The 24054-nt window shown below is 37.4% G+C and overlaps 1 protein-coding gene across 14 annotated transcripts in view; it reads right to left on the minus strand.

Annotated features, from left to right (window-relative positions):
* The window catches only part of PARD3 (par-3 family cell polarity regulator), a 624264-nt gene that overhangs the window by 15367 nt on the left and 584843 nt on the right, over nt 1-24054 (minus strand). For all 14 annotated transcript variants that reach the window (XM_058532758.1, XM_058532762.1, XM_058532761.1 and 11 more), the window contains one exon: nt 2416-2536. In XM_058532758.1, the coding sequence (XP_058388741.1) occupies nt 2416-2536 (121 nt within the window). The remainder of the gene's footprint in view (nt 1-2415; nt 2537-24054) is intronic.

A 24054-nucleotide genomic window follows, 5' to 3' on the forward strand; every position in this document is an offset into this window, starting at 1 on the left:
CACAAAAGAATCCTGCCTTAAGAAACCTAATAGGAATAGATAGAGTCAATTATGGCAAACCATATTAAGTACATTAACATAATTCTATCATATTGCTACATGGGAATGACTCAATTTACTTGATCATCTAGAAAAATAAACTACATTATTAAAAATACCATTAATAGTAATATTGTTGCAGAAGACAATTAGAGATTTTCTTAGATATTAAATCTGCTGAACTTGTGTTATAACCTCTCAAGAGTCAGGCTAGGATTGATTTCATGAGGAGTTGTTACTCCTGGATGCTGATCCATTGCCAATTGCCTGTTCTGAGGCCCCATCTTCCCCACCTGAACTAAGATAAAGCCCTTCAAATTAGTACTGCTTCTCCCATTTCTCCTTGTTCTCCTTTCATTCACAAAATTAACCTTCCACCAACTCCAATTTGGTCACTAAATCCTAAGATCAAAAACCTTATAGGTTTCTGGCTTTGTGTAGAGTATATTAAGAGTGTTGGATTTTAGGAACAAAAAGGACTTCAGAGATGATCTAAACTCTAGAGCAGCACTTCTCGAAGTTGAACATGTTTCAGAACCACTTGGAAGGCTTGTTAAAATACAGATTTCTGGGCCCAGGCATAGAGGTTCAGATCTAGTAGGTCTGAGGCAGGGCCCAAGCATGTGCACCGATAACAAGCTCCCAGGTGATGCGACGCTGCTGGTCTGTGGCCACACCTGGAGAAGCTCTAATCTAGGGCAGCAGTTACCTGCATCCACAGAGGCCTCTGTGTTCAACCCGGGGAGCTCTGCTCACACCTGCTTTACTTTACACACTCAGTTTCCTCTTAAATTTTCGTTTTAACAAAGGGTTTAACAACTGACTTTACTACATCTATTCTGACCCTTTTGGTTTACTACCAAAAGGTTGTGGTTACAGTTTTCTTTAAGAAAACTGAGGCCTGGAGAGCCAGGTCAGCTGGCTAGTGGGCCAGTGTTCTGTCCTGATACCATCCTTCCTCAAACTTTCAATCTAGCATTGAAGGCTCCTACTTCATTTCCACCCTTCTCTCTCCTTCCCTACAACATAACCAACCTCTCAGGTCGACGTCAGTTGGGAAGTTTACCCTTCCCCAAATAAAACAGGATCATTTTTTCATGTCAAGCCTTTCCTAACACCATTCTTCCTTCTGCCACTACTCTCCCAAATATCTAGTGTAATTATATTCCCAACACTTTGAACTGAACCCATTGACTTTTTGGACCCTAAGCTCCTCTACTTCAGTAACTCACATGCATGGATGGCACGCCTTAGACCTCAATGTCATCTAACACTGTGCCACCTCCAAGATCCTGGACTCCAAAAAATGTGTTCTCATGACCACAACTTCCTAGGCTTTACAACCCCTAGACTACTGACCTCTCTTGCGTGCTCCCAGGCAACCAGAGAAATCATTCCTCGAGCTGTACTTACTACCCTTCCCAGACTGGGTGATGCGTCACCAGTATCCTCCCAGGACTCTTGAGTGCCTTCTTTGACTTTCTGCCATGTCTGCCTTGCCAATCTCTATCACAGAATTAGTCTAAAAATTGTTTTTTCTGTTCCCAGTCCTCTAAGCATTGTTGGCTATGGTCACATGTTGATTGGACCTACTAATACCCTCAGCTAGATTTTCCTACCTCGAGTAGCTTACTTATTCATCCCTAATTGACTCTCTCTCAAGTTTCCAAAGAGATTCTTCAAAATTCCCATCATCTCAGATCCACAAATCCATTCCAACACCTCCTGTTCCCAGAAGTGCCATCATCTCCTGGGCAAAACACGAGATCAGAGCAGAAGTCTGGGGCCAGACTGGGGAGGTTTGGCACACCACCCTGTGGAATCTGGGCTTCATCTGTGGGCACTGAGAGGCCACTCAAAGTTTCACTTCAGAAAGATCACTGAGGTGGCTATGTGGAGGATGGACTCAAACAGGGATATAGGGAGATCAACAAAGGGATTCAACAAACACACAAAGGGGATAAGGAAGAACAAAGAATCCAGAATTACTAAATTCTGCATTTTGTGTATAGTAGATACTGAATAGACATGTGCTGAACTAATTTATTTTGGCTCTGATTCTGAGAAAAATGTATATACAAAAATATTTACTAACCTTAAAAAAATGTATGGTTGAGAGCAAGAATACTTTTGCTATGTCTTGTCATAAGGCAAATGAAACCTATTATGCAATGGACAGATGGTGCAACAAGATATAAAATGAAATTAGCAATGATGAAACCCAGATGGAAATGAGGGAAAGGTCAGTATGTTAAAGGTCAAAGGAATTTGGCTCCATCTTGTCTCGTTTCATAAACGACTGAGATCATTGCTTAGTGGCTTTTACCGCAGGGAAATTGTGGGACTATTCATTGTGCCAAAGAACCAAACACTCACCCAGGGTTGTTCAAAGCTATAGGTACGTCTTCGGTCTTCTCCATCTTCATCCTGCTTTGCTTGCTGAAATTCTTGCCGTAGACGCTGTATCCGATCGTGGTTGCTAGGAGTTGATCTGTTGCTAAAAGAGGGAAGGGGCAACAATGAACATCCTTCAGAAATACAATCTGTGAATTGCAGTTGCTAGGAAAAAATGGCAGCTTGCTGTGAAATGACACTGTTTAAGAGGAAGTGAATTTTTTCAAACAATATCTGGGCATTTAAAATATGTTTTAATTTTGTTCTTATGATTAAGACTTACTGAAGTTATTTCAGACAGATATTTAAGAGGGTGAGCAGTATTTTCAGACATTTCTTTTTTACACAGTTGTTTAAAAGCCTCATTTCCTTTCTGTAATCTGGCAAGGTGTTGGCAGCAAAATTTTTTGGAGAGGACATTGCATTAAAAGTCAGAAAACCAGGGTCCAGTCCCAGCTCCTCCGCCTTCTGAGACTAAGGCACTTACTGCCTGTGAGCTGCGGTTTCTTTATATATATGAAGTGGACATAATAATCACTTTTGGTCTAAATATCATACTTGTAACAATCAAATGAGATAACACCATACAATATAGCCTCACGAATGTACAGTATCATTTTCATAATGCCATCACATGAAGTTTCTATTTATGAGTTATCAGAGGTCTATACAAAAAATGCAACTGTCACAGCATAAATGAAAAGCATTTTTTTTGCACTTTTAAAACCACTTTATTAAGGTATGATTGACATACAAAAAGCTGTACATATTTAATGTATGCAACTTGATGAGTATGGAGATAAATATACACCCGTGAAACCATCACCATAATCTGTGCCATAAACATATCCCTCACCTCCAAAAGTTTCCACCTACCCTCTTTATTTATTATTTTTTGTGGTAAGAACATTTAACACCTATCCTCTCAGCAAATTTTTAAGTACACCATACAGTATTAACTATAGAAATGAAAAGCATTTTTAAAATAACTTCTGGTGATAGTTTGATTTAACCAGTAGGTTAATAATAATGCTGACTTCTATTTTATAGCATTGAATTTTGCTTTATCTTCACAAAAAGCTTATAAGTTAGGCGCAGAAAGCAGGATTACACACACACACACACACACACACACACACACACACACACACACAGATGTAGAAACTGACATTCAAAGAAGATAAGTGACTTGTTTGAATCAAGTCTCCCAGCCGCCCAGGGGAGAAAGTGAGACTAGAATCCAGATTTTTCTGGCCTCTAGTCCAGCCCTCATTTCACTATGCCATATTGTATCACTTAGTAAAATGCATATCAGATTCCAAAGCCCCTCCTTTACAAAATCATACAAATTCTAAAAACAGTATTCTGCAAGAGTAATAGCGATGACCAAAGTTAAATCGATCTTAAATCTCACGCACTTCTGATCTGCTCCATTCCCTGAGCACTAAGTTGCATCTTCTCAGGAACGCTGTTCAAGCACATTAGCATATACCGTCTCCCCAACACAACCTCAGACTTCTTGAGGACAAGAACCAAGTCTTATATTTACCATATATACCCTCCAAGCTGCTAGCAGAATGGGAAGCTGTAAGCTATTAGGAAGAGCAGGGCTCTTCATTGAAAACACGTTGCCCTGGTTACTCTGTGTGTATGTGGGTTCTTTGGCTGCACACTCCCCTGGGTAATGTGATTTGTGAGAGGCAGCGTGGAAAGAGAAAGTCTGTCATAGTAGAGTATATAAAATTCTCAGACTAACATATGTCTTCATATAATTCCACATATTCTGAAGAATTCCAAAGGCTTAAAAATCTCAAATTGAAAATGTTCATGTATAGGACCACAATATTAATATCTTCCAAGAATATGGGATAGTCTTTCATCATTTAATCTACTGGGTGGATCCCTGTCACCTTTATGTTTCTATCAATTTCATTAGAGCTTCTGAAATATGTTGTCAATACATTCAATTTGATTATTTTTCCAGTCAATAAAAGCTTGTCTTCCCTTCATTCTTCTTCTGACAAATCTTTTGAACTGATCTGCCTGAGAACATTAAATGTTAATGGGTCTGTAAAATGTGCTACTTGACAGCATGAGCCTTCAGTCCACGTATGGGTACAGCTTCAAAACTCCCCCTCCATACTTTTAAGCCAGGCAGGTTGTTATTCCCACAGGCTTTTAAAAATATTATAGAGACAGCATCTTATATTTTTGAACACAGAAATTTTCAATAATAGTTTCCCCATGTAACGCCCAATCTATAGAACTCCTTACTCTCTGTGTGATGGTGTAGGTATGAGGATAGTCAGATTCCTAAGACAAAGAGATAGGAAAGTGAACATTCATTTATCTCACTGCTATCTTTCCAGCTGTGACATACTTCATAGCTTTTAACAGGAGGATTGTGGGAGGCTTGACCGACAAAGTATTTTACAAGTCTAACTAGAAATATTTCTCTATTATTTTCATGTAGCATAGACAGTTTTAATCCCATAATGATTAGGTTCATGCAGCCCAAACCACTGATGAAAACTGACCTCTTACTATTTGCGATTAATTGGAAGTGCAATCTCCCAACAAGGGATGTTGACCCTGTGTCCTTAATTTTAAATTCTGGTGACCTGAATGTTTCTCATAGTATAAGACAAGTTCTGGAAGTCACTGTTGCCCTTATTTCCAAATCTGAGCAGCTGGTGAGACCACTGTTTCATCTTCTTTTTCTCGCTCCTTTCTTCTACGCTCTAGAGAAAGCTGCCCGACATGCCTAAGGCGACAACGCCACTCCAAGGCTGAAGTTGGAAAACTTCATGATGGTTTTCATGATGAATGATGACTTCCAAAGACTGGAAGACCATCAAGCATCCTTGGGGAACAACAGTTGGCAGTCTGAAGGTGAAATCCTGGCTTCAAGAGATGAAACCATTGCAACTGCTCAGTTCTGCTTCTTAGGCCAGTCTATAATGGGCCAACAACTCATATTTGGTCTTCTAAAGTTCTTGGTTAGCTCTTCTGCCAAGAAAACTAAAGGAAATTTTAAATAGTCATCAGCATTGTGGCTAATCCTTACACACCCCAATCAACTTATATTTAGGTTCATTGACAGCTTAGAGTTGCTCATTATTTTTTGTGAGGAATATAATGAAGATACCACCTAAGTTGATCAGATGGGTGAGACAATAAAACTCTTAATGAGGAGTCAGTAAATCATAATTTACTGATAGTCCACAGAAAGGAGAGATGAGGAGGGGAATTATAGAGATGCTTTTTGTGTAAAAAATCCACAGATAGACATAGGACAGTTTAAATCCAACACAAATACTTAGCCTCCCCTTCACATGGGTATTTGTAGCCCAACTGGAACTTGCTTTTAAACACATACAGGTATATATGTATGTGTGTGCATGTGTCTATGTGTGTGTATTTTTTTTTTAAACTACTTGAAGAGGGTTGGTTTCCATTCAGTAATGATCTGGGATTTTTTCTGACCAGATTAAGAAAGAGTGCTTTGGATCACACACTATGGAGATTCCTAACCTGGCATGCGTAATGTAACCCTGAATTATATGCAACTCAAATCTTTCCCATCCATGATTACAATGGAGATTGTACCCTCTCCTGTCAAAGGTAGATCACACAATGTACTAAACTTTAGAACTTTCAGAATGGATGATTGTATTGTGCTTCACCAGCAAAAGTAGCTGAAAATGCCAATTCATGCTGACTAGCAACGATCTTATAGGCAGGTGAGCACTGGAGCCTGTCCTGCACCTGCACTCCACAGGCATGCCAAGCCAACCACTCCTCAGGAACAGTGAGGGAGAAAAGAAACTTTATAACAGTGGTTCTCATGAATACACATCGCGTACACGAGAATCATCATCCAGAGTGCTGGTTAAAAAATGCTGATACTCACCTTGATATGATCTTCCGATTCAGTCAGTCCAGTGCAGGGCCCAGAAACCTGCATCTATTCAAAAGCACTGCAAGTGCTCTATGACAATACTTTGAAAACAATGCCTGCAGGCTTCATAGTTGGGACAAATTCTACTGCCTGCAGAGCAATTAACTAAAGAGTGAAAAGGCCCCACTGCACTGCAAGCACCCATGTACGTTCTGTGACAAATGGGAGTAATATATGTGATCTAGAAAGTGGGGGCCCTTACTTGGTTCCAGTGGATTGTTGCCCTGAAGGGATGTGGGTCTGTGTTGCCTTCTAATTTTTTTTTTTAAGAGAAGTCAGAAATAGTTTTTCTCTCCAAATTTTAAATGTTGGCTTATTTTATTTTTTCATCCTAGGTGAGCCAAAAAAAAACAAAAACAAAAACAAAACAGGTCTGTTGCCTGCTAGCTTACAACCTCTACTTTATATTCTGCAAATGCTGTCTATTTTATATGTTGCTTTTCTAGGCTATTTACTTTCACTGCACCAAGATAAGGCCAGTGGTCCCCTAGTTACCGTCCCAAATATTAAAAAACTGACAATCGTATATTGTTCATATGGTCTTGTCTCTCCTAAATGGTCTGCTCCTTCCGATCTATGCTGCCCTCAGGCTTGAGTTCTGACCTGTCTTTCAGGCCAGCATGCGCTGAGAGAGAGGAGTTTGTGATGTGACTGATTAATTCTTTATGGACTAAAAATACTTTAACATTTGCATTTTTAATTATGCGAAGGAAATCTGGAAAACTAGAATAGAGGGCATAGCTTTAAGATCCATAATTCAGTGGAAGGGAGAACCACACTCATTTTTTTTTAACAAGGAGGTATCATCTTGCTATACACGATCCTTCCCATAGAAGAAAGAGCAAAACAGAAGGGAAGAGAGAAGGTAGACAGCAGGGAAGGACTGTGTCAAGGCAGGCTTTCCCTGGTGCTCAGAAGGGGAGAGGATTATAATGGCTAGTACAAGAGAAGAGAAGCTACTAAAGAAGAGAGGAAGGTAAATTTGCTCATATCTTTCTTTCTGGAATACCCTCTCCTTTTCTTTCCATCTTTCCAATTCCACCAGTAAGTCAAGGAAACCAAATTCTACTTCTTGAAGCCTTTCCTAACTACTCCAGCCCATGTTCATTTTTTCCTTTCAATTCTTCAATAATAATTGTCCTCCGACCCAAATACTGTTTTACAGTATTTACAGAACTTACATGTGTGTTTCTCTTTCTTAAGTTTATGCCTTCATCACAACCACTTAACATGTATATAGTTTGTATGTCATGTCCTGTGGCAGGGTAAATTCTTCAGCAAAGATTTGTGACAGACAGACTTTAAGGTGGCCCCACGAGCCCTGCCTCCTGGTATTCACACCTTTGTGTGATCTCCCACAGGGCAGGGCCTGTGACCTGCGTCTATCCAATGAACGGCAGCAAAGGTCAAGGAATGTATAGGATTACATTCATGTGATTACATAAGAATGCAGTGTCCATCTTGCTAGTCCATCTTGCTAGTCCATCTCTCTCTTTTCTGGCTTTGAAAAAGACTGCCACGAATCCTACAACTGCAAAGAGCAGAATGCTGCCAACAACTCCAGGAGCAGGGAAGTGGGCCCTTCTCTAGTGGAGCCTCCAAGTGAGAACCCAGCCTGGCTGACACCTTCACTGCACCTAGATGAGACCCTGAGCAGAGGATTCAGCTCAGCCGTCGCCAGACTCCAGACCGACAAAAAACGACATAATAAATGTGTGTGCTTCAAGCTGCTAAGTCTGTGTTAATGTGCTATGCAGCCACAGAAACTAATACCCATTGACACTGGCCTTGACCGTGCGACTTGGTTTGGCCAATAGGATGACAGTAGACGTGATGCAAATAGGGGTTGGAAATGTGACTGCATGGTGGGTCTGCTCTTTTGTGTTCCACTGGCAACAAAAGATAACAAGCTCCCTAAACCTTCCGCTCTTAACACACCCCCCCACCACATCACCTTAAACAATGTTACGGGGCGTTGTACATACTTGTTAAATGAAATAAAGTGGCCTAGTATGCCCTGCCTATAGTTGCAACCAAACAAATATTGCCCGTTGCAAAAGCGTGTTGGTTAGCAGAGCAGAATAAAAGAGAGGAATCATATTTTATGAATGAGCTTTACCACTATCATTTATATGTTAGTCACTCCAAAGTTCTGGTCTCTGAGAAAAAGTGCACAAAGTAAATACTATCGAAGAAGATGTCACTGAAAAATGGTAAGTGCCAGATCTTAACACATGAAACCAATCCAACGTGTTTTCCACTCAACACCAGTAGATAGCCAGGAATGCCCCGTGGAAATCTATCTAATTGCTTAGGGTGACTCCCTTGTCAACCTCTCCATCACTTCACCCAAAACACCCCACTCTGGTTCTGTTATCTCTGAAAATCAGCCCTCATGAGACCAAAGCAGCAATTTGGGTGTTTTCCCGGAGCGTGGTGAAAATAGACCTACCAACCAGGTCATTCGGTAAAGTGTACTCAAGGGCTCACTCCTAGTTTCTTTCTGGCAGAGACTGGTGACTTGCTGGGGTCTGCGCACAACTCACAAGGAGATATTCCTGATTAAAACTGGTTTTACTTAGTTTGCCAAGGGTCCAGGACTTAGCAGATGTCCTTCTCATCACCAATTTACAAAAGGATAGGTACACAGTGAAGATTTTTTTAAACATATCAGCTTATATCTTTAGCCTTTTCATTTCTGCGATCTACTTCTCAGCCCTAACAATTTATTTTTTGGCCTAAGTACAAAATTCTATTCCAAATGCTAGTGAATTTCACACCTGCACTTGGCACCCAATTATTGGGGATGCAAAAGGGCATTATTCTTTTCCCAATCAAAAAAATACAAAAGTCAATTTCCAAATTATATCTGAGATCTTGGAAATAATGCTACTCCACCCTCGAAGCTTTCCCCTGTTCATGTATTTCCATCACTCCCCTGGGGTACTCCACGCACACACCAGGGAAGAAAAACACGCGAGTCTGCTAACTGCCCACTTCAGGAACTCTTTCTCCTCCACCTGCCAGGGCTTCCAAGTGCTATCATCTTCCTGATGCTGGGATTCCACGGCAAGACTTCTGAAACAGCATTATGGCCTGCATCCCAGCACACTTAGAAAGGAGAAGACAGCAAGTTAAAGCTTCCAGGACTTCATTCATTTCCACTCCCAGATCCTGCGTTCCTGAACTTGGACTTTTCTAAGCCTGGATGATGTCTTTGGGTAACAACTCAATCTTCACAGGAGGTTCCTGGGTTTTAGTTCTCTTATTTAAGGGAAATGATGTCTTGATTGACTTCTTTGGTAGTTACACAAATGGAAAGACTAAAGATCCAGTCCAATATGTAAACAACCTACACTTCAAGAGTACTATTATTGTTCGAAACATTTTCATTGAAGAAAAAGCAGAGCAGCTTCCCCTTCATTGCCCAATTCCCTAATTCTTCTCGAATCTTAAGAAAGGAAAAACTTTCGGTCCCTTTATTTGTACCAGTGGCACTTCTAAAATTCAGCTACTTCATAGATGTCACTTAAAACAGACACCAGGACTGGAGTCGGCAAAAAGTGACACAGCAAAAAACATATGTAGGGCAGACCTGTCACATAGCTTCGTAAACAGGCAGCCAGCAATGACCACAGGCGTCTCAGATCATTAAGCAATGTCTGACTGTGATGTCATGCACGGATGTACAGAGTTGTAATCCTTTCAAAACAGACAGATTGTCAGCATGATAAAGTGGATATAAACAAGTTCTTGAACAGGGACGGCTAAAGCATTGGGGGAAGAAATGTCACTGAACTAAAAAGGGATGATAGGACAGCTACCAGGAACTGAGTGCATGCAGAGACTACAGGTGAACAGCGTTCTTCTCACTGAGGTACTTTTCTATACTGATTAGCAATTTCATAAAATATACCTGATCTTGTAATCGCCAAATAGTTATAATCTACAGATGTCAGCACTGAGTTCTTAATTGCTGTAAATGAGTGAGCAAATACAGGTTTCTCATTAAACCCATTACACCCTGTATGTTAAAATGGAGCAATCGCCATGTGATTTCTTTCTTGACACTCAAATCAGGAGCATTCTTTGTAAAATCCTAGGTACAGACAGAGAAGCAGAGAGATATTCCTAGCAGGGGTGTGTGTGGCAGGTTCCTCTCCCGTAAAGTGTGCTCATTCTCGGGGAGACATCCTCTAAATGGCAATGAATTTGTTGCCTAAATTTTAATGATGGCTACACTGTGCCTCCACTTTTGCTTTCTTAAAACAGAATAAGTGGTGTCACCCCTCTGTGAAAGCTTTTGCTTCTCTTAGAGGAGCCTAGAGCACGTCCTCCCACTGTGTATGGGTTTGCCTCCTGTCACCTGAAGAAGCATAAATTGCTAAATTAAAGGGAAAAGGAGGGAACAGAATAAAATGCCATGGAAAAGCGAACCCTGAACTTTCAGGTTAGGTAAGCATTAGAGCAACCTAGCTAAGAAGGCTGGGGCTTTCTATTGTGGCTCCCTCTCGCAGGCTGGGAGATTTATGAGGAATGGGGGAAAGGGTGGGAGGGTTAAACCAAGAAATGTATCAATTACCAAACTACAAATAAAAATAGCTCCTCTGCACAAGCTTCACTAAGTTTTATCAGCAAGTATCTTAGGGTTTTACACTCAAACCACAGGTCATAAATTCACAGTAAATCCCCCATATGTTCACCAAACACCTGAATTCAATTTCTCTTCTGGTTGTGAAGTAGGAATGTGGTGCTCAAATTAATTATGCATGCAAAGTTAGTTTCTAACAAGGGCAGCCTTTTTGAGATCCTGAAGGTATTTATAATATCTGAAATTTGGGGATAGATCTTTCTTCAATCTTAGCATTTTTATATTGGTATATAGGTATAAATTCTCTCTTCCAAGTTTGAACAGTGGAAAAATAAGGTTGGTATATGTCTTGTTACAGTGTTTGATATAGATAATAGATAATCCCAGACATTTGTGAGATGTAACAAATGGTCTTAATATTTACTCTAAGGTTTTTAGACAAATATTTTCATGGATATGTAAAAGTCACCTTGAATTATAGAGAAAATCTAAAGTGAAGCTAAAGGGCTATATTTATATGTGTCCATGTGTCCATGTGAAATTAGCTACTTAGGAAATATCATGTCATTTTCGGTTTATTTTCCATTTTACTCATCATTGTAATCTGAAAAGAATTATGAGAAACTTATGCAAATCCCAAAGGCACTCACTTTCCTCAGCTGATAAAATTCACTTTCAGATTTTGACATCCATGATTTGTTGTCCATTTCACACCAATTTCAGTGTAATAAATCATAACAAATTAAAAACATACAGCTATGTTCTCTGGGTTAAAAAGGTGGTCTCCAGAGCTGTTAATACTGCATTTGCTTCTGATGTGACGCATCACAAGCAGGGGTACCTCCCTCCATCAGAAAGAGTCGGGACTGGATCTCACTCCAAGCCCCTTTGCGGCCGTTTGGTAACAGGGTTATCATTTTATAAGCAGCAAATCTCAGGAATGTACCCCTCGCCCCATTTTATTACTATCATCACTCTTCCTTATTAGCCTGTCACTGGTCTCAGGCAGGAGGGAGAAAAATTTAGCTTTACTTTTTGAGGGGAATTCCTCCAGCTACAAAGAACACATGCGTGCACAGACATACACAATTTCAGGACCCAACAATAAACACACGGAAAAAGACATTCTATTGTGAGCCCGAGGTAGTTTTTCCTGACTAGTAAATTCCACAAAAATAATCCAAGTTGGTTTCTACCTAAAAGGATTACTAACTCTATTGCAGTCACACCTCCAATGAGGCATTTGCTTAAGACTCAGCACAAAAGTATTATTTAGCAAGCTTTAAAAAACTATCAATATAAAACTAATTGTCAAAATTTTTGTTTCAGAAATCATATTCTAATAAAACTTTGTAATAAACAACCTTTGAATATTTTGAGCATGAATGTTAGAGCCTAAAACCCTAGAGATGGTGGAAAAATCCAGAATGAACCTCGACAGGTCCCTGTGAGGGAAATGGGCAAAGAGCAGTGGACAGAAGTAGTTTTTCGCCTTTCAGATCTTCCTGACTCCCTAGTAGGTAACTCTGCATAGCTTTAAACGAATAAATGATGCAGAGAAAATGTTTTGCAGATATACCTATGAATTTAAATGCATTCTTGAAAATAAAATGCTATTGCGTGGAAGAAACCACATATGTCACTTTTCTTTGCACAATGCAAGAAGCAGCTATAATTTGGGGTTAATGCACAAAGTGCGCTCACTTTTCAGAGATTGTGTGATTTTCTTGAACTGTCTAATAAGCAACAAGGAATACCTTTACACAAAGGTATTCTAATGGGTTAGAGAGTTGAAGACAGTTTACGGATTATACTATTCATTCAATACAACCACTGGGGATATGAAGGTTACCCAGTTGTGACCCGCAAAGTCTGTGCTTCAAACTAAAATGTACATTTGGGTGACCGAATAAAGAGCACAAGGATTTCAATATTATAGGTGAAAAGCTTGAAGAACTAAAAGAAAAGTGAAAATCAGGAATACATTATGAAAATCTGAAATAGAAAAGCAATGGAAATTAAATTACAAAACCTGATGGGTTTTGATGACAAAATAAAATGATTATCATGTTCTTTTTCACATTAGAGAGGTTTTATCATACAAGCATAGAAACTAATTATAGAAGCATTATTTTAATTCTTTAATCATGAAATGATTACATAGAATTCAAGGCTAACGTTTCCTTTGTTTTTGCATTTTCTGTCTTTAATGACAGCATAATTGCAAAATACTATAGGAAACTAAGCTATTTTTGAAGATGAAAATTCCAATGCTATGCAGTGCTTAATACTCTTGTCATAATTCTAAGTTATGGCTAAAGTCTCTATGGCTTCCCTGAAATGACTTAAAATGGAAAAATAATGTAACAGGAGATATAGCGCCTGTAGGTTTCATGAGTGGCTAACTCCGAAATGTTTTTGAGGACTAGAATAAAAGTAGAAACATACATTTATTAGTTTTCTTAAAAAATAGAACATAGGATGTGCCCAAATAAAGAGTTTATATGTATTATTTTTAAACATTTTAAAGACCATTAGAATATTTTTCTTGACTGGTAATTTTTTTACTTCTGTTTATGCTCTTAACTTAGGAAGAAGGACCTGGACACCCACTTCTGAAAACACTGGCCATGAAAACCCTGTGAACAGCAGCAGAGCACTGTCTGATAGAGCAGCGGAAGGGGGAGGATGGCACAGAAAGACTGGGTAGGGTTCCGCTCTGCTGTTCACAGGAGTAGGAGTAGGAATCGGCACTAACAACAAATACTCTTAATTAATTTCAAAATTATTAGTTAATCATTTTCTAGGCTTTTCTTCTATTCATGATTTGGCCATGACCCAACTTACAAATTACTTCTCTGCATAGAGAAAATAAATGAGATACAACGTCAATCAATTCAACTTCTCATTTCATGTTTAGCTGAATTATTATGAGAAAACACAAAAAGTGTGACCATACTGGTTTGGAATTATTGATAGATTTTGAAAATGGCTTGCACCATTCTTTTGGAAATTACATTTTTTCAAAGTAATGCTGACATATGTACAATTTATATTTTAAAATGTTAACTAAAAGGTTTAAAATAAAAGAATCTCCTGCTTCATCACATCTTGTCCCTCTGACTACTCGATCTCAAGAAAAACACTTTTAAGGCATTTAGCTATTTTCTATGATATTTATTATTAACTCAACCTGAGATACTCAGAATGGATCAATCATAATTCCTGGTTTGTGATACACTCTCATCCATGATTGTCACATGGCTCACTTTCTTTCATTTAGTTAGAGATTTTTATTTATTTATTTTTTGCCGAGGAAGATTAGCCCTGAGCTAACATCTGTGCCAATCTTCCTCTACTTTATCTGTGGGTCACCACCACAGTGTGGCTGATGAGTGGTGTAGGTCCACGCCCAGGATCTGAGGCCACAAACCCAGGCCACTGAAGCGGAATGTGCAGAACTTAAGCACTACACCACTGGGCTGGCCCCTAATTAGCAATTTTTAATACTGTACTCAATATTATTAAAAGTTATCAATATGATCCATTACATAAAACAAAAGCTAGGGATTTAACAATAATCCATATCTAACCAAATATATTCCTCTGGTATTTAACTACATATTTCTGAATAATGTATTTATACCACTATCTCCTGTTTCATTAATTTTAAACATTATCTGTTGACTTCCTACGAAGGTAGAATGTCAATCAACCCACTGCAATCACAACTCCCACTCCCAATTCTCATCACCCACGTCCTCCCAATATAGTTATAGCACAACTTTTAAATGATTTTTTAGCGTTTATATTATTTATGTAAATATTGTTCACTGCTAATTCAAGTGGAGCACTATGATGACATTTCCTTTCTTCTATGAAATTCTTGGTTTTTCTGTCGCTTAGCTGTCTTAGAGCCTGTCCCTAATTTTTTTAAAAAGCATTTTTTTAAAAAAGACTTTATACTTCAGAGAAGTTTTAAGTTCATAGCAAAATTGAGTGGAAGGTACAGAGATTTCCTATACACCTCCTGCCTCCACACATGCATAGCGTCCCCCATTATCATTCACCAGAGTGGTACATTTGTTACAACTGATGAACCTACACTCATACATCATTATTACCCCAAATCCATGGTGTACATTAGGGTTCACTCTTGGTGTTGTCTATTCTGTAGGTTTGGACAAATATATAATGACATGTATTTATCATTATAGTATCATACAGAGTATTTTCACTACCCTAAAAATCCTCTGTGCTCTGCCTATTTATCTTCCCCCCTGCCCCCACCCTTGGCAACCAATGATCTTTTTGCTGTCTCCATAGTCTTGCCTTTTCCAGAATGTCATAGAGTTGGAATCATACAGTACATAGCCTTTTCAGATTGGCTTCTTTCACTTAGTAATATGCATTTAAGTTTCCTCCATGTCTTTTCATGGCTCTGTAGCTCATTTCTTTTTAGCTCTGAATAATATTCCATTATCTGGATATATCACAGTTTATTTATCCATTCACCTACTGAAGGACATCTTGGTTGCTTCCAAGTTTTGACAATTATGAATAAAGCTGCTATAAACATTCCTGTGCAGGTTTTTGTGTGGTTTTTTGACTCGTTTGGGTAAATACCAAGGAACACGATTGCTGGGTTATATGGTAAGACTATGTTTAGTTTTGCAAGAAGTTGCCAAACTGTCTTCCAAAGTACCTGTACCATTTTGCATTCCCACCAAAAATGAATGAGAGCTCCTACTGCTCACAGCCTCACCACCACGTGGTGTTGTCAGTGTTCTGGACTGGCCATTTTAATAGGTGTGTAGTGGTGTCTCATTGTTGTTTTAATTTGATTTTCCCTGATATCACATGATGTGGGGCATCTTTTCATATGCCTATTTGCTATCTGTATATCTTCGTTAGTGAGGTGCCTGTTAAGGTCTTCGGCCCTTTTTAAAATAGGGTTGTTGGTTTTTCTATTGTTGAGTTTTAAGGGTTCTTTGTATATTTTGGATAACAGTCTTTTATCAGGCGTGTCTTTTGCAAAAATTCTCTTCCCCTTTATACAGGCTTTTAATACAAATTTCCACAAGATCAAACCTATCATGCTCCTCAAATTCCATTTTTATCTTGGAGCCCTCCAACCTCAAGAGCTCTTCCCACATGCTCCAATCGGCCCTGGTTCTGTAGTTCTCTGCACAGGAGAAGTCCTGGCACCTCCCTGCACTATCATCCTGGGATTTGTTAGAGCACACATTCTGTAGCTTCCTAAAAAGGATTGTATTAGAAGTAAAAAATTTTGTCTTTCCAAGCTTAAAATACACTGATTCTACCATCACCACTCATTGACAATTTGGTTAGGTATGAAATTGCAGGTTAGAAAAGATTACCCTGCAATGTTTGAAGACGTGGCTCCAATGTCTTGTAGCTTCCAATGTTGCTGCTGAGAAATCTGCTTACATTCTGATTCCCAACTCCTTATTTTATACTTTTTTGAAGGATCTTCTCTTTATTTCTGGTATTCTGAAACTTCACAATGCTGTTCTCCTTTTGAAATGGATTTTTCTGGGCACTAGGTGATTCTTCAAGCTAGAATCTTAAGTTCTCCAGTTCTGGGAAAACTACTTGTGTTATTTCTCTAATAATCTCTCTATCATTATCTCTTTATAGAAAGCATATTAGTTATACGCTGGACCTCCCAGAATGAACTTTTGATTTTCTTTCTCTTTCTTTCCCACTATATTGCTCTTTGTCATATGTCTCATGTTTTATTACTTTTTGGGAAATTTCCTCAACCTTGTCTACCAAGCCTTCTATTGTGTGTCTTAATGCTGCTATCATATTTATTATTTTCCAAGAGTTCTTTCATATTTTCTCAATAATCCTTTCCAATAGCCTCCTGTTCATGTTTGGTGGTTGCAGTGTCTTCTTTTATTTCATGGTATTACTTATAGTTTTTAAATATTTTCTGTTCTCTTCCCTATATTTTCTATTTCTTCCAATTTCTTTTCTTAAGTCTGCTGTTGTTTTGGTCTCTGTCCTCCATAATTCAGGCTTTCTTCAGATGTTTGATGTGCTTGCCTGTCCTTTCATGTTTAAGAATGAGGCACTAAAAAGCAGATTAGTCATTGTGGGCACGAGTGGGGCTTATGAAATGGTGGACATTACTCCAGGGAGGCTGGGCAGAGAGCCATCTTTTTGGTTGGGGATTCCCACGTCAGTGTACGAGAGTTCCTTCTCTGGGGCCATTCCATTTCTTCAGAGGAGAATCCACCAATCTTTTGTCTGGGGTTCATCGACTTGGTTCTTCAGATTCTGGGGTTATTTAGTCATCACTTATGGTAATAAAAAGATATACCCATTTTCATAAAAATGGAGACAATATTTCTGTTTCTTATTCTTTTTGTTGTTTTGGAGTGATTTTCAAGAGGAAAAGAGGAAGCAATATCTTTATTCTCTATGTTAAGATTGAACTTTCTAGCTTGTATTATTCTTAATTCTCAATTATTTTCAGACAGATCAAATATCACTTCAAGAATAAAACAGGTATATGGATACTTACATTATTATTTTTTTAAGTATATGAAAGATATGGATGTAAATGTTCCAAAATGATAATAGTTGTGGGTTATTATAACAGGATAATATCCACCATTCCCCAACCAACTTTAGGACTATTTCAATATTACTTTTTTAGATTACATATGTATATTTAGATTATATATAGATCATATATAGATTATACATAATATATAGATTATATGTTTTATATACATATTACATTTTTAGAATATGTGTTATATGTTTATATATGTAAATATATGTGTATATGTGTATATATATAAATGCATAAACATACATATATTACCTTGGAGACTAAATTTTTATTTAATTTTAATTTTTTTATTTATGTATTTTTAATTTTAATTTTTTTGTGGGAAAGACTGGCTCTGAGCTAACATCCATTGCCAATCCTCCTCTTTTTGCTGAGGAAGATTAGCTCTGAGCTAACATCTGTGCCCATCTTCCTCTATTTTGTATGTGGGACGCCTCCACAGCATGGCTTGACGAGTGGTGTGTAGGTCCACAGCCAGGATCCGAACCTGCGAACCCCAGGCCACCAAAGCAGAGCACACGAACTTAACCACTACGCCACCGGGCCAGCCTCGAGACTAAATTTTTAAAGCACTGAATTTATAATCTACAAAGCTCCAAATATAAGTAAATCCTATTTTTATGATTTAGCCAAGTCCTCCAAACTTTGTACCCCCAAACCCATGTTCTGGCATTATACTCAAAATAGTTTTCTTTTCTTTGACATGTGATGAAATGCACAGTTTGGCTTTAGATGTTTATTACACAGGTTTACTCCCACTGGTCAATGTGGCGATTATGATTTCCAAGTTTTAATCCTCTATTTCAATATTTGCTGGCCTCCACTCTTAATTCTCCTGCCAAATAGTGACCAGCTTCCATTTGGATCTCTTAAAATGATTCCACTGGTGCTCACGGTGAAGAATGTTCCCATGCACACATCCGCACCACACGCCAAGCTGATGTCATTTTCTAAGAGATATCGTGGTTTTGTAGCTAGTACATGTGAATTAATATAAGCAAATTGAACCTAGTATAAGACCCCATATAATCATAGTGTTAGAAGAACCACTTAACACTCTGATTAACTAAAAGTTTACCAAAAGCCTTTTTTGTTTGTTTTTCTCCATCTTTGTGTTTGAAAATCCTTCTAGAAAGCACTAAACATCTCTTCCATCTTGCAAAGAAGGAATAATGGATATCATTTAACTTTGTAAAAAAGTTTTAAGATTCTCATGACCTTTAGTTCTCATTATTGAGTACTTTGAGTAGAAAAAAGGACAAAATTGAGCTCAATATTATTCTATTGACTACAGGATACTACCCCAAAGCCCTTTTGCTTTCTCACTGATTATTATTTTTGACAAACTTCCAATAGCAGCACTTTTGTAGGCATCTAGCTCTTTCTCCTGAAAGAGTAATTTAAAAACACATTGGCTATCTGTGGGTTTGTATGCTTGGTTGGCTTCTAGTTAATTGAGACTTTATTGTATCATATTGCTTAAATATGATTTTAAAATTATACTGCAGTTGAATAAAATGAGAAAAAAATCTTTCCTTCTCTGTGAGCACAGTATTCATAGAAGATTTTTTCTCTCTAGTTTGACTTTTTCTTTCTCAATTTTAAGGATTTTCAAATTTCTAAAAACAAATCAATAATACTGAATTCCAGACACAACTTAAAATATGGATAAAAACCTTTTGACCTTTATAAGTTGATTCATACAGTAAAATTTTCACTTCTCTATGCCTAAAGTGTTGTTCAAAGACTTTAATTTGACACTTTACTAACTTAAATATCTTTCTTTTGAATAAAAAAATCTCAATTTAACGTGATTACAGATTTTAATAAAAATTTGTTTTTCTGCAATAAACAGAATATTTGATCTTTCAATTAATATCAAAGAGCTGGAGAACAGGTAGAGTAATCACCCACCCAAGGGGCTACTGAGACATGAGTAGAAGGGGCAAAGGTCACAGGAATTCAGGTGCACATTTCAAAACCAGCCTTGATGCCTGCCAACCAAGGCAAAGGTAGTACCAGCTTATACCTGAGAACAGAGGAGAAAGAAATAGAGCAAGACATCTGTTAAAACTCAGTAGGATCCTTTATAAGCAGATTATAACACTGCCTTTCCTGTATCTTTATGTTCAGCTGATGTCCCAGTACTAGTGTGCAGGGAAGCTAAGTCAAGACCCAATAGAACTAACTATGTGTGCAGTAGCAACAGAAGCCCAGAAAGAATACAGACACATAGACATAGACATTGACATAGACATAGACACAGGCATAAATTTAGATATAAATAACAGGAATTTTCTAACAGGCATTTATACTATACAGTTTGGGATATTTTCTTGAGTTGCAAAAGAAAGATTTAGAAAAGGTATACTGAAATATTACTCATGTTTGTCACAGGCCAATTATCTGACATGAAGCTCCATGGAGACTCAGAAGTCACAGGCCTCTACAGATATCATTTTGTTTTGTCTTTTCTTACACTGTAGTGTCTCTACAGACTGGCGCTGATACTGTTTCATTTTGATATCATAATAACGTCTCCCCCGATTTTGGCTGACATTTTGTTTTGACATTATGTTACAATAGACCTCTACTGACATTTCATTTTGTCACTGCAACGTTGTTTCTATATGTTTCTGCTACATTCTTTTGTTTTGACATCAAAATGTCATCTCCATGGTCTTGGCATGACATTATCTAGAGAAATTTATGAAGAGGTATGGTGTGCATGGAATAGATGGGTAAAATAAAGAACATTTAATAAACTTGAGGGTATTTTTGATAAACACAAATTTATATGATACTTAGAAACTTTGCAAGATTGTTTCCATCAAGTCACTAGAGTTTATTACAACATGGATTCAGTTAAGGTCTTGATTCTTCATCTTTCCAATAAAACGAAATCCTACAAGTTCTTTTACATGTCATAATTTCAGAGAAGTAATCCTCTACCCTTTTGTTGCCAGAATCAAGTTTTCTTTCTTTTTTTAAAAATTAATACGGTATGGTTTTTTGTGTTGCAAACTGAACTAAAATGTAAAAAGTATGTATGAAATAAATAATTATAACTGTATTTCATTGAATTTAAGAAACCGGTGATCATGACACATCTTATGTATCTCTAAGAAAGAAAATGCTGCAATTAAACTGACTTTACAAACAAGTATCTTGATATCAGAGATTTTAAATTGGGAAAAAATGTGAATCTTATAACTGAGGAAAAACGGTGGTGGTATGGCATTTGGTAAAATCAATATTACCAAAAAAGTGATAAAAATAATGATGATAGTTTGAGGTTTTTTTCCTTAAAAATCATAGGATAAAAACGTAAATCTGAAACAGATTTTGCAGTTTTAGGTAGATATTGTTGATGAATTTTCTGAGAGGGATCTGAAACAGAATTCTCCTTTTCCTGATAGTCTCTCCCTTTTCTTTTGGATTGACAAATTCTCTATGAACATTTACTATGCATAATAAGACCAAGAATAGTGATCTAGAAAACTAAACACTTCTAAGTTATATTAGCTTAAGTTCTTAGGAAAATATCTTTATGATATAATCTTATACCTTCAACTTTGGTCAAAGTCAATAAGACAAATGGTGTTTTTGCAACCCTATATTTGCAAACATAATTGAATTTGTTATATAATTTTTATTTTAGAAAGCATATATATAAAAAATTACTCCTAACATGAAATGCAAGAGATGATGTTTCTACAGATGATCTCATACATTTCCATTTATCACACAAATGATTGATCATAATAAGAACATTCATGAATCTTACACAACGCTTCATTTGAAAATGGTCATTTTCTAACACAATTTCCCTTTTACAAGTATGTATGTTAAAGATGACTCCTGGAATTTAGTGCTAGTAAAAACCTTTCTCCAGATGAACTCATCCATTTCCTTTTGTCACAGAGTAAGGATTTTATGTTGTCCTTTTTGCCTTGGCTACCAGGAAACTCTGAGATAAACTTAATGTCCAATTATAATTACTCACATCAACTGTCTAATATATCTTTTATCTTTTTTGTGTCCTTTTAAACTTCATTTTAATAGCTATTTTTAAAAACCGCTTCACACAATTTTTGGAAATTAGGTGGGCATAACTCCTACCTTAATACATTTTATATCACTAACCACAGTTCCTAGAAAGGCACAATTGCTCTAGTGAGTATGGACTATAAAGCCTAGAATTTCTTTTCCTATTTTGAATAGTTATTTCTTCTGACTCTTCTAATAGCAAAAATATTTGGCTTATGTGTATGTGACTACCATGAGATGAGGTTATGAGAAAGCATTTGACCCAGTGCTGAGCACAGGCAGGCACTTCATAAACCCCAAATACAATGAAGGAAAAGGACATCTAGGTAGGACACAGAGTAGGCGCTGTAAATCCAGGCCTGCAACTCAGGAGAGAGGTGAAATTGAAGCCACAACTTCAGTGGTCATCAACATAAATACAGATGTAATTTAAGCCATGAATGGACGAGATCGCACTGAGAGAACATGTAGAAGGAGAAGAGGGCTGAGTATATGTGAAAAATCCACCCCATAAGGCTATCAGCTGACTTCTCAGCAGAAACTTTACAGGCTAGAAGAGAATGGCATGATATATTTAAAGTGCTAAAAGGAAAAAACTTACAGCCAAGAATACTCTACCCAGCAAGGTTATCATTCAAAATGGAAGGAGAGATCAAAATTTTCCCAGATAAGCAAAAATTAAAGGAGTTTGTCACCAAGAAACCAGTGCTACAAGAAATGTTAAAGGGACTGATTTAAGGGGAAAAGAGAAGACCACAAATAGGAAAAATTATCTATTTCCATGATTAGAACGTAATGGATACAAATACACAAAAAAGAGGTTAGATATGACATCAAAAACATAAAAGGAGGGAGGAGGGGAGTTAAGAGTACAGCTTTCAGACAGAGGTCAAACTAAAGTGACCATCAATTCTGTATAGAAGAAGAAAGGAACAGAGAAGGACTACTAAAACACTGAGAAAAAAAAAAAGTTAAAAAATGGCAGTAAGTACATACTTATCAATAGCAAGTTTAAACGTCAATGGACTAAATGCTCCAATTAAAAGGCATACGGTGGCTGACTGGATAAAAAAACAAGACCCATATATATGCTGCATACAAGAGACACACTTCAGACCTAAAGACACTCACAAACTGAAAGTGAAGGGATGGAAAAAGATACTCCACGCAAATGGCAATGAAAAGAAAGCTGGGGTAGCAGTACTCATATCAGATAAAATAGACTTTAAAACAAAAACTGTAAAAAGAGAAAAAGAAGGGCATTACATAATGATCAAGGGAACAATCGAACAAGAGGATATAACACTTGTAAATATCTACGCACCCAATGTAGGTGCACCTAAATATATTAAGCAATTATTAACAGACATAAAAACAGAAATAGACAGTAACACGATAATAGTAGGGGACTTTAACACTCCACTTACACCAACGGATAGATCATCCAAACAGAAGATCAATAAGGAAACATTGGCCTTAAACGACACACTAGAACAGATGGACCTAGTAGATATATATAGAACATTCCATCCAAAAACCGAAGAATACACGTTCTTTTCAAATGCACATGGAACATTCTCCAGGATTGATCACATATTAGGCCACAAAACAAGTCTCCATAAATTTAAGAAGATTGAAATAATACCAAGCATCTTTTCTGACCACAACGGTATGAAACTAGAAATCAACTATAGGAAGAAAATCAGAAAAGCCACAAATACGTGGAGATTAAACAAACTGCTACTGAACAATGACTGGGTTAACGAAGAAATCAAAGAAGAAATCCAAAAATACCTGGAGACAAATGAAAATGAAAATACAACATGCCAGAATTTATGGGATACAGCAAAAGCAGTTCTAAGAGGGAAGTTTATAGCGATACAGGCCTATCTCAACAAACAAGAAAAATCTCAAACAAACAATCTAACAATGCACCTAAAGGAACTGGAAAAAGAAGAACAAACCAACCCCAAAATCAGTAGAAGAAGGGAAATAATAAAAATCAGAGCAAAAATAAAGGAAATAGAGACCAAAAAAACAATAGAAAAAATTAATAAAACCAAGAGTTGGTTCTTTGAAAAGGTCAACAAAATTGACAAATCTTTAGCTAGACTCACCAAGAAAAAAAGAGAGAAGGCACAAATAAGTAAAATCAGAAATGAAAGAGGAGAAATTACAACAGACACCTCGGAAATACAACAGATTATAAGAGAATACTATGAAAAGCTATATGCCAACCAATTCGACAATCTGGAAGAAATGGATAAATTCTTAGAATCATACAACCTTCCAAAACTGGATCAAGAAGAAGTAGAGAATTTGAATAGACCAATCACCAGTAAGGAGATCGAAACAGTAATCACAAACCTCCCCAAAAATAAAAGTCCAGGACCAGACGGCTTCCCTGGTGAA

The sequence above is a fragment of the Diceros bicornis genome, chromosome 36 (assembly GCF_020826845.1).
Source record: "Diceros bicornis minor isolate mBicDic1 chromosome 36, mDicBic1.mat.cur, whole genome shotgun sequence".
Lineage (NCBI taxonomy): Eukaryota > Metazoa > Chordata > Mammalia > Perissodactyla > Rhinocerotidae > Diceros > Diceros bicornis.